The sequence below is a fragment of the Anabrus simplex genome, chromosome 3 (genome assembly GCF_040414725.1).
Source record: "Anabrus simplex isolate iqAnaSimp1 chromosome 3, ASM4041472v1, whole genome shotgun sequence".
In the NCBI taxonomy this organism is placed as follows: Eukaryota; Metazoa; Arthropoda; class Insecta; order Orthoptera; family Tettigoniidae; genus Anabrus; species Anabrus simplex.
Genome location: NC_090267.1, coordinates 136,712,132 through 136,729,236, shown reverse-complemented (window position 1 = coordinate 136,729,236; position 17,105 = coordinate 136,712,132). Strand labels below are relative to the sequence as shown.

General features: G+C 38.3%; 1 protein-coding gene across 1 annotated transcript in view; it reads left to right on the top strand.

Moving 5' to 3' along the window:
• LOC136867107 (protein SPT2 homolog) overlaps positions 1-17,105 on the top strand; it is a 165,253-nt gene that overhangs the window by 99,796 nt on the left and 48,352 nt on the right. The window contains exon 6 of the mRNA XM_067144213.2: positions 5,045-5,168. Within this exon, the coding sequence (XP_067000314.2) occupies positions 5,045-5,168 (124 nt within the window). The remainder of the gene's footprint in view (positions 1-5,044; positions 5,169-17,105) is intronic.

Here is a 17,105-nt window from a genome sequence, read left to right as displayed (position 1 = left end):
ACCACCAACTACTCTGATATTAAAACCTATCTTGCTACATCAACTTAATTTTCAAATTTTACTGACAAGAGTTCTTATAACATACCAATACAAAGTATATCAACCATAGAACATTCTCGATATTCAACTTAATCAACACAAGAACTCCAAGAGGATTGAAGAATGAATGCAACGCAACATGAACTCAAATTTTAATAGACTTTTTAAAATATACCATGTTTTAATGTGTTTAATGTGCTATATATTTTTAGTGTTTTATGATGTGGCATATATATTTTAATGTGTTTATGTACTCATGTCCATGCTCAATCAATAGGTTTTAGTTTATTCTAACCATCACTACTTTCAATCAGAGCTATTTTAACGCAACATACTGCAGTATATTTTACTTCCATTTTTTATCAGACATCCGGATGCTCTTAAGTAACTTCTTTGTAATTTATCCCATGATTGTAAATTTGTGTGCTAGCTGATGATGGCCAAGATAGGTCGAAACCGGTACTAGTGTAATAATTCATCCACAATAAATGTATTGATCGGTGGAACATTTTTCTTATCTATTACATGTTGATCAGCATTTTCAACTAGAGCCCACATTTGACTCCTGCTCATATTTTGCGTCCTGTCTGTTATGTTTAAAGCAATATGGATTATTGTGTTTTCACATTTCAACTTGTGGGCACTCTATTTTAACACACATTCTGGACACACCACGTCACATAAGTTGTATTTTATTTTCGTTTTTCAGTAAGATTAGTCTTTACCTTCGTGCCGTTTTATAGAAAGACATGTATTACTGTTCTTAAGACGAAGGTTCAATAATAGTTTCAGACACAAAGTTTTAAATTGACATTGTGATAATTTTATTTGTTCATGTTATCACATATTTAAGAAGAGCTTTAATGTTGTTTTTTAGATGTAATATAATTTGGTTTTTAGACTACTGTAATTTTTTATTGACTATTGACTTTTTAATATGTTTACGACTGTTGAAGAACATCATTTTAGGTTTAAGATTTAGGCTGAAGGTGCTCTTTATAAGACCGAAACATGTCCCTTACAGACATTGTATGAAAGTGTAAACCCCAAAAAGGTGATTTGTATTGAATAGGTGGACAAGAAATACTTCCTATTATAATTGCTGTGCCATGATCATAGCGATAGTGTTTATGTATACCCTGTTTTTATCAATTTCCTTATGTATTTACATTTTTTAAACCAGAGTAATTCAAGATGATTGTCAAGATATTGTGAAATTTTTTTAGAGAGAGAATAGAAAACATACAGTTATTATCATTGCAATAATATATAGACTGTTACTCCCTAACAAAATATAAATTTTACTGGTCCACCTGTTCAATACTTCATTAGACCTTTTACATTTTAAACCGTCATGATACTCACTAGAACATGTTTCGACTCACTTGAGCCACCTTCAGCTAGACAGTACAATTAAATTTGAAATGTTTAAAAAATTCTGCCATCGAATTGGTTCATTAAATTATACAACATATTAAAAATTATAGAAAGGTAAAAACTCTACAAATGTGAATAAGTCCACGAACTTACTATGCTGGCGTAGCAGGAGGAGAGATAATACTCCCATGCGGCACGTCCCAGTTGGCGGATAGGGGGGTCCTAACCAGCTTGCCGGCGGACTTGAGGGAAATAAAATACCTCTCGCGGACCAAACACACAACCCCCTGTGGGTGGGGGACGTAGAGGAAGAATTCTCCCACGGTATCCCCTGCCTGTCGTAAGAGGCGACTAAAAGGGACGACCAAGGGATGATCAAATTAGAGCCATGAAACTGCTTGTGATTAGTACCACCATGCGGGGAACACCATGGGTTGCTTTTACCTGCGCTTAGTACCACTATGTTGGGTACCAAATCGGTTTGTGATTAGTAGCAAACGAGAGCTCGACGGCTTTTACAGTACCTGTGATTAGTAGCACCATGGGATGAGGAAACCCATGGTTCTGGCTTTCCTATGATTAGTACCCACTATATGATGAACACCATGGGATAGTACGACTCCCTGTAGTTAGTACCCTTATGTGATGAACACCATAGGTTTGCGTTGCCTGTAAATGGCGCCGCATTGTGCGAAACAGCATAGGTCTGTAATAGATGTGCGAATTTCATTACCTGTGAGTAGTACCATAATGTGTGGAATACCGCAAGTCTACGCTACTCTTGATTAGTACCACAACATGACAAATACCATGGTTCTACTTTCCTAGCGATAAGTACCATTGTGAGGGGCCGCTGACTTGGACTTTGGACCCCTTTCGACTATAAGTATCATCGATTCAGTGTTTTGCTATAGAAGCAGTTCCTTGGTCAGTAATACTATTGTTCTACGCCAGCTTCTGTGCATGTGAGACACTGTGGGTCGGTTCCACTGATCGTTTTAAATTCATATCCATCCGTCCGTCCGTCCATCCATCACGTTTTGAATTGTGGTCAGTGGATGTTTTTGGGCTTTTAATTTGTCATTTCATTTTGTACCATTAGGGGCTGATGACCTAGATATTAGGCCCCTTTAAACAACAAGCATCATCATCATCATCATCATCATCATCATCATCATCATCATCATCATCACTGTGAATAAGTAAAGTGATGTAAAATTCCTTGGGATGTTCTTGCATTATGCAAATTAAAAATATTACAAAATGTAAAATATATTTGTGAAGTGATGTAAATTCTATGGGAAGTTCTTCCGTTATTGGATGAATGTCGAAGATTGACAAATTTCATTAGATTCATTAGACTATACATTCAATAGTTGTCATTTCTACTTTCCTCTTAACCCTTCAGGGGCGGTGGTAATTCATGGCTGTAGGCTGTGAAAAAAATTGAAAAATAAAAACTGCATTCAAAATTTTGGCAAATTTACTAAGATGATGAAAATATACCCATATTAACCATATACCTTGGTTAAGAGTGTAAACCCAACTTTGAAGTGGTCTGAAGACAAAATAAATATTGTCTCATCATTTTTCACTGGAAGAATGGCACAAGGATAATTCATTACATGATTTGACAATGGTTAACTTCAGATACACCTTAGTCCTCTGTATGTGTACCCGTTAGTCCCATTTCCTGATACCGGATTGCGGATGAGGTGAGATGAATTTATATGGCGCGTTTATACGGCCAGATGTCCTTCCCGATGTTAACCTCAGTTGAGGAGCTAATGAAGATGATATTAATGTTGGTGAATGAAATTGGGTAAGTAACTGGAAAGAAATGACTCTGGCCTACAAATAGGTGCTGTCTTGGAGTTTGTCTGCAAGTGAAAATGGCAAATCACAGAAAATCATTCTCAGGAAAACCAGTGATGGGAATTGAACTCTCTCATCTCCCGAATGCAGAGCTTGGCTCCATAGGTGTAGCTCAGCTACTCCACTCGGTACACATTAGCCGACTGTTATGAAATATATGTATAAAAATCTACTTTCAGTGATGTTTTGGTTCAATTTTATGTCTTTTTCAGAAAGGGGAAAAATTAGTCACAGAAGTTGAACTCAAGCTCCACAAAAAATAACAAAAATATCCTATAGGGTGTATTTCAGTATCATAGTTTCACAGAAACATTGGCCCTTGATCAATATTACGAAAGGGAATAATAGTTGTTGTTCCAGGACTGTTATTATCGTACTTGCGTTCCATCCACTCTGTCGCTGCCAGTGTCGCTTGTGTGGTTATTGCTCTCAGATGAGCTGGAGAAAGAATTTTTGACACGAGTCACGTCCACTAAAATCCGACGCTTCTTTGTATCATGGCAACATACTGTACATTTAGACTAAGAGGAACTTCAATTATGTAAATTTTAACGTTTCGTCACTGAAGATAGCTCAAAGGAGCTGAAACATGTATGACCAATATTACTCCATCTAAAGATGGAGATATGTATGTATTGAACAGGAGGACGTATTAAATTTGCTTTATAAAGTCATCCAATACTGACACTACGTCGGTATCGCTAATCTGTTTTTATGACACCATTTCACCAGAAAATGCAAAAATACGTAATAAGTGCATGCACAAAAACCTGTATCACGCAACGTGTGTATTACACAACTCTCACTAATAGGAGAAAAGATTGCAAGATATTGAGAGGATTTCTCTCATCAGTAGAGTTGAAGGCATAACTTCTGTTATCTGTGAGCATATTTGCGTACTTCCTTAGTAAGGAAGCCGTAAAATTTGAATGAAATATATATGTTTCAGCCCGGAGAAAAATCGTGTAGAGCACATGTGTATATATATATATATATATATATATATATATATATATATATATATATATATATGTTTCTGCCTGCAAAGAATTCTTTCTCTCACTCCCATTTTCTATTTTTCATTCTTATAACCTATAGAAGACCTACTTTACTTCTGCATCAAGAACATAAACTTCACACACTTCAGTATTGAAGACAGATTCCAGTTCTAACATCAACATATATCATTCTACAACTCATGCCTTTCAACAACCTTTTTTTTCAATTACCCGTATTACTTTCTACTATCATTTTATGACATATTTTATAACATATTACTTCATTAGCTGAAGGAGGTTTCAAACTGAAACGTGTTCTAACACTGTATATGTATTTATATATTACTAAGTATTGAATGGTGGAAATATAAAACATTTCAATTAAAGGAATAATAATTTTATTTATCTTTGTACAGCCAGGCTGAGTAGCTCAGATGGTTAAGACGCTGGCCTTCTGATCCCAACTTGGCAGGTTCGATCCTGACTGAGTCCGATGGTATTTGAAGGTGCTCAGATAAGTCAGTCTCGTGTCAGTAGATTTACTGGCACATAAAGGAACTCCTGTGGGACAAATTTTTGGTACCTTCAGCGTCTCTAAAAAACAGTCAAAGTAGTTAGTGGGACGTAAAACCAGTAACATTAGAATTTGTACAAGAGCCTGTGCTGTTGGTTCTGTCCATTTGGCTTATAAGATGTTGATTATATGTCTTATATACATTTACATATACTCTACTTCTCTTTATTGGGATTTGCAGGTCGAATAGAAGATTCAGATGAAGAATATGATTCTGAAATGGATGACTTTATCGATGATGGTCCAGAGGAGGAAGAAGATTATTCTAAACATATCAGGGAAATATTTGGATATGATAAGAACAGGTATGTGATTTGTATGTATACCTTTAAATTGTTTGGAATGAATGTGTTTAAATCTGAAAGGATTAAGTTTTTTGCCTTTATTGTATTCTTTTTTTGTAACATCACTCTAACTCGTACAGGTTTTAAGTGTGGTGTTAAGAATAGAAAAGGTATCCCTTCAGATGCATGTGGTGTCATAATCAAAGGAAAATATCAAATATTACCATTTATTAAATGTTAAACTGATTCCTCTGGCATTGTCCCACAGTAACTTTTCCTGTTATTACCCTACACGTCCCACTTTAAGATGAGATCTGTAAAGATAGCCCCAGATTGAGTGTTAGTAGCAAGAAGAAATGAGTTTGTCAGAGGTTCAGAAGAAATGGATGTAGAAGAACTGGGATTGATGTCTTCTTCTTATTATTTTATGACCACATAGGATCACTTTAGTCAGTCCGTCGTTCAGGTCTCTTTGAAGGGTTTGTTCGGGCTTTGCGGTCCTCCCAGTACTTCTTCAGACGCTCCGATCTTCGTGCCCTTTCCTCAGTTGAAAATGTGCGTGTTGTTGGTTTGTTTTGTGTAAGGGTAAAGCGGAGGTTTGTATTCTTGAGTTTTGCATTCAATTTTATCTTATTTGTGGTGTCTTCTGTTGTAAGGCCTATTTCCTTCAGATCCTCTCTTACTTCTCTGATCCATTGATGTCTATTTAAAGACAGCAGCGTATGAAAATATGGAGATTGACATTGTTCTTTTAGTCTTTTCATGTATGCCTTTGTCTCCTCTCCCCACACTGATTGTTGTCGGGTTTATCATATACTGTGTTGCTTTCCAAATCATGTTCTTGACTTTCTACATATCGTCGTCGTGCCTCTAAATGCCGTTATGTGACAATGTTGAGGGGAGAAATACTGATCCACAGCACATGTATTACTTAGAACGAACATTCTTTGATATAGTTCATGCGATACTGAACCTTAGATAACAGAACCTTTCTGGTTAGAGTTCTAAGCTGAAATATTACCACATAGCAGTTCTTTTTAGGCACAACAACAATATGACTTAATTTATCACTTGCTTGTTCCTTTCACTTATATTTTAACATTCCAATTGCATTGCCATGTGGCCAAGCTGTAAGGTCATGTAAGGTGTGAGCTTGCATTCGGGAGATGGTGGATTCGAACCTCGCTGTCAGCAGCCCTGAAGATGGTTTTCTATGGTTTCCCATTTCCACATCAGGCAAATGCTGGGGCTATACCTTAATTAAGGCCATGGCCGCTTCCTTCCCACTCCTAGGCCTTTCCTGTCCCATCGGCGCCGTAAGACCTGTCCGTGTCGGTGCGATGTAAAGCAACTTGAAAAAAAAAAAAAAAAAAAAAAAGAAAAGACATTAGTTTTGTTTATTGAATTGGAGTTGTGTAATACTTTCAAGCTTCTCTTATTAGTTCTAAATGAAATTTTGATATGTTTTTTGAAGATATTAGCGATACTGTAGACATTTTCATTGAAGGTAAAGGTGGAGTAAGCAACTGGTTTAGAATTATCTTCTAAGAGTGTTGTTTTTGGACAGTGTTTAAATTTGTTAATTATTCGTTCAAATAAAAAATCTGTTATAACCATTGAATTACTGTATTTTCTCCATGTCACCTCGTTAAGAATCACACGTGGCTCAAAGATCTCATCAGTGTACTGTTAATTACTTAAGGATCCATTGTGAATGATCAGGAGATTGGTTTTCATATCACACCTGCCCACACCATAACAGGTCCACCACCATAAGCAACGGTAGATTGTATAGCTATCAGATGAAATCACTCCCCACGTCTTCTCCTGACTCGCAGATGACTATCTGTGCGATATAACACAAAATGACATTCATCCGAGAAGAGCGTAAGACGCCATTGTCTTAGTTGTCAGTGCAGATGATCTCTAGCAAATTGCAATCTCTTACTGCAGTGTTGTCTACTTGAGTAGGTCATTGGAATCTTACATTGGCCTCTCAGTGCCTGTTTCTGACTATTTGATCACTACATACATATCCCACGTCGTTCCATCTTAAGCGATGGGTCGGCAAACGAGGCTTCTCCACCAGTTGCGGTCCCTGAACTTGTCTCCTTCTTCGATGCTTTCCAAAGTATGTCCTCTCTGTTGAATGTCAATCTTCACCATGTCCTTGTACCTGAGTCTTGGTCGCCCTCTTGGTCTTTTGTCTCCAAGTTTTAGATCGTACCTTTTTTTTTTTTGGTAATCTGTTATCACCCATGCGTCGCATATGTCCATACCATCTCAGTCGCTGCACTGTTATTTTGTCCTGCAGTCTTACAACTTGAGCCTGCTTGCGGATTTCCTCATTACAGACTCTGTCCCTCCGTGTTTTGCCGATCATGCTACGGACAAATTTCATTTCTGCTGCCTGGATTCTACTAACATCTTTGTTTCTCATGGTCCATGTTTCGCAACCATAGGTCAGGATTGGTACGTAATAAGTTTCATATATGACTCTCTTACATTTTGTTGGTATTTTCTTGTTCCAAATTATGTCTTTAACTATTTTGTAAAAGTTGCTACCTGCCTGAATTCTGTGGGAAATTTTCTTATCTATAGAACCAGTATCAGAGATAACACTTCCAAGATATTTGAATTGATGGTTCATCTGTAGCTGTTTCCCCTCCATTTCAATGTGTCCCATTGGTTGCCCGTATCTCTTCATGACCATAACCTCACTTTTCTCTTGGCTGAAGATGAGTCCATATTCTTTAGCAGATTCTGCCCAGGAGTTTATTTGTCCTTGAAGATCTTCTTTAGAGTCTCCCCACAAGCATATATCATCCGCGAACAATATAACTTTCATTTTCTTACCTCCAATGGTTTGGTGAACTTTTCTCTGAATCTCGTTCATCACAGTGATGAAAAGAAAAGGAGACAGAACACCACCCTGTCTTAACCCAGATTTTATAGCAAAGGTTTCAGTCATTCCTACAGGTGTTTTGACTTTACTTCGGGTATCTTCATACAAATTCTTGATCTGGTGTGTCATATCATCCTGTATTCCAATTTTCTTCAGTGCTTCCCACACCTTCTCTCTATTCACTGCATCTAAATGCTTTCTTGATATCCAGAAAGGCTAACCACAAATCTTGGTTGTGTTCATAGATTTTTCCATTTACCTATTTGATCACTAATTTCACTAATTTGTACTCTAGGCACCTGATGTAGGTCCACCTGTACTGCAGTATAAGAAATATTAGTTCGTATTGACTGAACAGTATAAGACAAATATACACTTTCGTTTTCTCATCATATGTAATGTTTCCTCAGAGCTACTCACTATTTCAAATATCAAGCTTTTGTTTTCCATATTGACAGCATATTTCAGTTTTCATTTTTATCATTGTCAATCAAAAATCATTTCTACATCAGGATTATATTTTATGATGTAACTTGCCAATTGTACCAGGTGGTTCACCAGCCCCTGATATTTTTCGGCAGTAGGTAACCCAACTAACGTGTATATTGTAGTCATGTGAAAAACTTTATTACCTTCTTCTGTATGGCCTTAGCACAGCAATACAGTTTATATAATGCTCGCGAATATGGTAAAAATCATTAGCAGCAGTGTTATTTCTATTACTTAATTCTTTTGCTGTGCTATTTTTAAACAGAGCACTTACAGAAAAATGTTAATTTTTTTCTTATTTTCCAAATGAACTGAAACTTTATTTTTTTAAAGGTTGGTGACATTCAACACCATTGCACCATTTTTAATTCAACTTTGGCAAACTAGAAGTGACATTTGACCTTGAAACACACATTACTGTGATACATCTCCGAACATGAAACTGGAAACATTGCAGGCTGTCCTGGGCATTTCTTGTAAAAAAATACTGTCTGTTTTCTCTTGCAAAGTCCCTTTCCTTTCTTTGAACATTTTGCTGGTAATATGGAACAAACAACACAGTTAGGTTTGTGACTCTTGTCCTGCTGCTCCCCAAGAAAGTGCCTGTCCGTCTAGCGTCTTCGAGGTATGTAATCAGAAGGTCTTCCTCGTTTCGCTAGCGGACTGCGCTGATACTCTTGTAGAAGTCCCATTATGACAGGATTTCTGAAGTCAGGAACACTAATTGCCCTTTTTTTTAAAGCTTATTGTACAATATTCTTCCATTCATTAGTGCAGTTTCAATGTCATAGCTAATATCCCGCTAGTCCGATACAAAATGAAGATCTTCCTCGTTGGCACTTTCTTCCGAACAATCACTATGCACATCATCGCTTGTTTCATTATCCCAATTTACTGAACAGTCTGAATCAGAATCAGCCACTAAAAGATTGAAGATTTCTTCACTGTCATTACTAATGTTGTTCCGTGCGCTCAAGCTGCTAAGTAAAGCCTGCTATCAGCCAAACAGCTGACAGGAACGTTGGCAGGCGGGTGGGTGAAAGATAAATAAACTTAGGTCCGATATTGGCGGCAATGTTTTCAAACAATGCTTAGTATGTAGTCAATACATGACTATAGATGTTTGTGTTATTAAATGTGCCTTTATTAAAGAAAGGTGTGTAAACTGTGGCAGGAAAGAACCAAGTCGACAAAAGTCGATTACAGCAGCGAATGCTGTAGGGAAGTAAGTCGACAAAAGTCGACTGCCGCAGCAAAATAGTTGAACTATTATGAATGTGGAAAACGATCACAGCTGCGAGTAACACTATCTTACGTTTGGACAGGAAGTGTCCATAAGGACTACAATGTGCCAGTAGCACGCCAGGGCTCACAGTAACTAATGTGGATAAACCACGCGTTACTGTTGTTGAATCAGCCAAGCTGTGTGGTAGTAGGTTTGAATCACAGGCTGGTACACTTTTTTTTTTTTTTTCGATTATCGCCACTTACAATGACTGTAATATGGCCGCGTATCATCCTGTTCCGAAGTATAAATTTTTATTTGATCCTGAAGAGGACCATTTTTATCTGACGTTAAGTAACCAGGTTGGACTACTTGATGGGAAGTAGGGTACCCTGCATATTCAGAGTAACAGGTGTTCAAAATGTTGACCACTTTACAGTGTTAATTTTACCATTACGGAGCACATGATATAAATTTTAATTTGACCATACTTTCTCCATAAATTAGCAACAATTCAGCGTACTCTTCATAGGAATACATTGTGAGGAAATGAATAAGTGCTGTGATGTGACCTGGTAGATGTGGATTATTATTTGTGTGTGTTGGATTCGAATCTCATGCTGCTCTTAGGGGAAATAAGTCAAATTAGAGCCACCCCTTAAAAGTAATAGGAAAAAATATTGATTATTATGGTATCCCCTCTAAAATGAAGCACTTTTGTCATTCAAAAAACTTGCCTTATGCTGGATTCAAACCACTACGCTGCCGATACGCATCATCTGCTCCAGCACTTAACCAGTTCAGCCACAAAGTACACATAGATGATGCTTGCTAGAGGTTTAGTACTTAAGTACGACCATTCCACCTTGATAGTTACATGCGTGTCACAGTCTTCAATGAAGGTTTACAATGTTCATTTAACTTCCTTTTGTAACAGAGCATGTGGCATAACCTATTAATTTGATTGTACTACAGGTACCTGTGTTATTTCAAGGCGCAATATATCACATGTTTGCAGAATGGTCTTTAGTATTTGGTGCAGAATTATGTATAGTAGTTTTTCCTTGCTAGGTCCATGGTTCAATTTACAGTGATGACACACAGGTAGGGGAGAGCCTCTATTGACCATAAGGAGAAATTTCAAGTTATTTGGTGTTCATAAAACTAAATTATAAGGATCTTTAGGTTATATGGATCATTTGGGTTGCCTTTCTCTGAAAAAAATTATGTTTTTGACGATAAAATATTTAAGGATCAATATTTCATAAGGACTTATTTTTAGTGTTATGTTTCAGTTTTTTATAATTTATTTTTAAGTCTGAAAAATGCCCAAAGGGGCTGAAACATTATTGTGTGATATTTCTTAAATTTCTTTTTAAGACCCATTTGGGTATACTTTTCTTATACCACCTGTAATGCTCGTACTGTAATTTAGTGGTTTTGGAGAGTTTGTAGATGCAAAAAATGATCCAGCCCTGGAGTTGTTTTCCTTTGGTGGCCCATGCTAGGGTGCCTGGCAACACTTCCAGTCTCCTGGAAACATTTCCACTGATACCAAATTGTATTCTGAGCAGCCCCTAGAATTGAGCAATGTACCTCTGTGAGTAGCCATTCTGAAGCAGTATGAGTGGCTTCATTCCCCTGTTGCCTACATCGGTCCACACAATTTGTCATGACTTGTAAATACTGCACTCCACACATATCTACCTTTGCACACACTTTGAATTGAGGCACTCGTGCTTTTCAACTGACTTTGACAACTTGCAATCATCCAGATGACAGTGGAGCCCTCTGTTATGTAAACAAGGCATGCTATTGCCGTACAGTAATAGTCCAATCCCCATCTTGCTATACATTGTTAGAATGTAGTTTGGAACATCTTAACAGGTAACCAAATTTCTTTTTTGAGCAGTGTATAAGTCATTGAGTCTGAAATACAGAAAAAACTGACTGGAACTGAATGTGTCCAGTAAAGGAAAGACCGTAGAAATGACCATCAACAGGAAAGGAACAAACTTAAACCTCTTTTTGGCAGGAGCAAAATTAGAATGAGTTTCTCATTTCAAGTACCTCAGAAGCAAAATCTCCAAAGACAACACTGTCAAGCAGGAATCAGCAGGACACAGAAAGTATCAAACTTTTACAATCAAGTCAGAAATCTCCTCTGGGACTTTAAAATATCACAAAAGACAAAAACAACCCTGTACCTCACCTACTTCATACTGATTCTCACATATGGTTTAGAGACATGTACTCTACTAAACAATGACTACAGCGAATTCAGGCAACAGAAATGAGATTCATTAGAACTATGAATCAAACTTCTCGAAAGGACAAAACCAGGAATGAAGTAAACAAGAAGGTCCCTTATTACTAATGTAATAAAGAAGCGCAGACGTCAGTGATATGGGCACATTATGAGAACGAAGAGCGAGAGACCTGCCAGACAATACTTTGACCATACTGTCCAAGGAAAGAGACCAGGGCAAGGCCAAGGAATCGCTAAGGGCCCCATACACTCGCAGACTTCCGGAATACTTACCTGCTCAGACTTACCTCTGGGAGGTTTACATGATCCTTGGGTTAGCCAGAAGTATGCGGTTGCCCACATACGCTCAGACTAAATCATTTACCAAGGAAGTTGAATACGACGCACTCAGCTGTTTTCTGTTTAAGATTATGTGCTTCGGATGGTTGAAAACTTTATATGGATTGAAATGAATTAGGTAATCAGTATGTAAGATGAGTTGTTACTTAGACATAATGTTGCACTTTGCGCGAAGAAGACGCGCCAAAAAAAATGGCAGTTTTATACACGTAGGTTACCACGTTTACATTTTCTGCCGCAACTCTGAGAGAGTGCTTTCGTCACAAAGTCTCCATCTGAATTCAAGCAGCGCCAGAATGGCAGAGACTTGCCTGCAGAATTTTTGTCGGTAGACTTAACGGCCATACACACACTGACATGGTCTGAACAGACTGGTTTGTGCTGACTTACCCCCAACTAAGTCTGCGTGTGTATGGGGCCCTCTAGATAGGCACAGTGAAATGAGATGTGGAGGAAAGAGGTCTGAAATAGGAAGATGTCCTGGAGTGGGAGATGTATACAGACAGGAAGAGACGGCGAGCGCTTGTATAGCACACCTAGGAAACTGGAGCTGGAAAATGATGATGATGATGATGATGATGATGATGATGATGATGATGATGATAAGAAAACGTAAGTGTCCAATATTACTACTGCTACCTCTTAATCATTACACCATCAGATAATGCTTCACCTACTGTCATTTTTCTGAGTTATGTTTTTAGAAATTTAGCCACCCATTCAATCACACTTTTGTGTAGTCCATGGGTGTCAAGGCTTGCCCACTGCAAGCACAGTGCCTGTACTAGAAATACTTGTGCACGAAGGGACAAGTCGCTTCGCTTCAGTCAACTTGTATTTCCCCACCTTGCTGACTCTGGACTATGCACGCCTACCAATGATAGGCTCCAGTTACCTGTTTTGGTCTACAGGTAATTGTTGAAACATTCAGTTGCATATGCTGTGGCATAACAATGGACACAGTAATTTGTTAGTGTGTATTTGTGTACTTCCTTATCAACGTGGTTGCTTGAAGAGATGCTACTTTTATCACAGCCTGTTTTCTTTTGTTTAAATTTATAAAAGCATGACTTTTGCTACAGAAGTGATATGGTAGCGGCATAGTATTCGGTATTATTCTGCTTCATAATTATTCATAGGAGAGTTGAGCATGTTAAGTCCCTAAAACATAAATGCCTGTTATTTTGTACTTCATTGCTTATGGCAACTTTTTAAGTATTTATATATTTTCCTAGTACACAGTGATTACAAAGCATGCTATTCTGCACTTCTTATACAAATGCAGTGTTGAACATATCTTGTTATGTATGTCCTTACATGTAAGAATATATACACGTATTGTACAGAGTCCTGTAGTCATGAAGGTGTAATGTACACCCCTCCAGGCTTACGCTATTTGATAACGTTCTGGGCTAACGCTCATAACAGCTGTTTCTCATGCATGCTGAACTAACCTTGACATGCCTGATTTAATCCAGTAGCCCCCATTTTCGTTGGTAGTCTCCCATGATATACCCTATCAAAATCCTTGGGTAGGTCAATAGTGATGTAGTCCATTTGACCTCCTGAATCAAAAGTATCTGGTATATCTTGCTGGAATTCTGCAAGTTGAGCCTCACTGAAATAACCTTTCTTAAATCTGAATTGCCTTCTATCAAACCAGTTAATAATTTTGCAAACATGTCGTCTATAATCAGAATGAATGCTTTCCCAGAGCTTACATTCAATACATGTCATGCTGGCTAGCCTGTAATTATCCGCTTTATGTTTATAAACTGCCACCCCACGGTCTAGGGTTAGCATGCCTGCCTCTCACCCAGAGGCTCTTGGCCAGGTCAAGGATTTTTACCTCCATCTGAGGGCTGGTTCAAGGTCCACTCAGCCTATGCAATTCCAGTTGAGGAATTATCTGACTGTGAGATGGCGGTTCCAGTCTAGAAAACCAAGAATAACAGCCTAGAGGATTCATCTCGTGGACCATGCATCCCCTCATAATCTACAGGCCTTTGGGCTGAGCAGTGGTTACTTGGTAGGCCAAGGCCCATCAGGGGGTGGGGGTTGGTTTGGTATATTTATCGCCCTTTCCTTTGTACACTCCACGAACCTACTACGCTGGTGTAGCAGGGGGAGAGTTATTACTCCCACGTGGCGCGTCCCACGTGGCGAATAGGGGGGTCCTAACCGGCTTGCCGGCGGACTTGAGGGAAATAAAATACCTCTCACGGACCAAACCCACAACCCCTGTGGGTGGGGGACGCAGACGAAGAATACACCCATGGTATCCCCTGCCTGTCGTAAGAGGCGACTAAAGGGGGCGACCAAGGGGTGATTGGATTAGAACCATGAAACTACTTGTGATTAGTACCACCATGCGGGGAACACCATGGGTCGCTATTATTTGCACGTATTACTACGTTAGGTACGAAATAGGTTTGTGATTAGTAGCAATCAGGAGCACCGTGCGGTCAGGCTTTTACGGTACCTGTGATTAGTAGCACTATATGAGCGACACCAGGGCTCTGACTTGCCTATGATTAGTACCCACTATATAAGGAACACCACGGGATAGTATGAGTCCCGGTGGTTAGTACACTTAAGTGATGGAAACCATAGGTTTGCGTTGCCTGTAAATGGCGCTGCTATGTGTGAAACACCATAGGTCTGTATTACCTGTGTGAATTTCATTAACTGTGAGTAGTACCATAATGTGTGAAATACCGCGAGTCTACGATACTTTTGATTAGTACTGCACCATGTCAAATACCATGGTTCTACTTTCCAAGCGATAAGTTCTCTTATGAGAGGCCGATAACCTATATTTTGGACCCCTTTAGCTTGCAAGCATCATCGATGCAGTATTGAGCTATGGAAGCAGTCCCTTGGTCAGTATTACTCTTGTTCTCCGTCACTTTCTGAGACTGAGGCATTGCAGGTCGGATCCACTGATTGTTTTAACTTCATATCCATCCGTTCATTTTTCGTTCTCACGTTTTGAATTCTGGTCAGTGGATGATTTTGGATTTTTATTTTGTCATTGCATTTCGTCTCATTTCGTACCATCAGGGGCCGATGACCTAGATGTTAGGCCCCTTAAAACAACAATCATCATCATCATCATCATCATCACCACCTTTGTACACTGTAGCATCTCTTGAGGGAGAACTGTGCAGCATATGTTCACATTACATTAGTAAAGACATACCACGTACAGGTGTGTAAGTTGTACTAGCTCTCAAGGGGAAATAGATTCTGATGCTGAGTAACTGAAAGAGCGCAAGTTCAAGCACAAACATTTTCAGAAGCCATTTCGAGATATTTGAAATTACCGGTAGTCGTATCTTTTATAAATATGGTTTTATATTGGCAGTTAGTTTGTGTTGTTATAAATATTACCCATACTTTTAATAAATACAGTACATTTTGAAGTTCACACCGAACGAAGTTCGAGTAAGTTTGTATTATTTTTTATTGTTCCTCTTATGTTCTAGTAACTTACTTTCTGCTCAACATTTACATTAAGTAATGTTTCATTGCATTTTCGGCTTGAATTGTGAAATACATTGAGGGCATGTGTTTATTTTCTACTATTTATTATGTTACGACCATATTTCTTTGTGATAATCACTGTATAGCATGACATTGTAATAAAATATATTTCCAAGGGATTGGTATCTATTCATTGGGCTATTAAGCACATTTCTTTTGATCTCAAACAATACTTCCTTTGATATGTAACTGGAAATTAACGTGTTGATAAAATTACATCCATAGTTTTAAAGCTACTCTTTCCCATTCAGAAAGACCGTGCGCGCCTGATCGAGCAACAAAATGGCACATGCTGCCCTCTCGAGGGTTGAATAAGTTACATGTATTTGTGTGTAATAGTATTGACAAGGCATACCTAGTCATAGCCCTGTTTCATACACAGGATTCCATTAAGTGAATTTTTTATAGCGTGAATAACTCTGCTGTCCGTGAAAAATTTCATTGCTTGCTTTCATGCTTTTAAATATCATGTATCATGTAAGTTTGTATATGTTTGTATATGTTTACTTTCACAAGCATTAACAATAGCAATATTTAAAATTTGTTCAGTTTGATGGTCACACTATTTTGAGTGCAAAATTGTTACTTTGTAGGGTGAATCAGATCAGCAAGTGAAAATGAAAGAAGGTTGGGACCATTGGAAGATGTAATTATAATCCGGTATACCTGTCTTAACATAGTGAATTCTGTCAAGTCAGGAAACTTAAGCATTGGAACAATACGGTGTGCCCTGTACGGCCCTACATGACAAATAAACAATAAAAACAAGCTTAAAATGGGTGGCCAAACTGGTTTAAGCAGAGAAGAAGAGAGCACTTTGATTGAAAGGCTACTGATGTGTGCAAAATAGGACTTTCTTGTGAGAGAGATTGATGTCCGAACGATGGTTTAGAGCTGTCCCAACAGAAGAGAAAGAACGGAAAAACAGTTCACTGACGACAGGCTGGGAAAGGATTGGGTACACCTTTTTCTTTGAAGAAGCATGGAATTGAATGAGTGGCTTGGTGAAATCCAAAGACGGGTCAGAACAGCTGCTGCACATTTTTTTGGGGCGAGTATTTCTCATACTTGAAGTGGGGTCCCACAAACTAACAGACTTGACTTGACCCAGGTCAAGTTAAAGTCATTGTCAAACGAGAAGTTAAACATTGTGAAAGAGTAATTCCTCATAGAATAACAATTCAT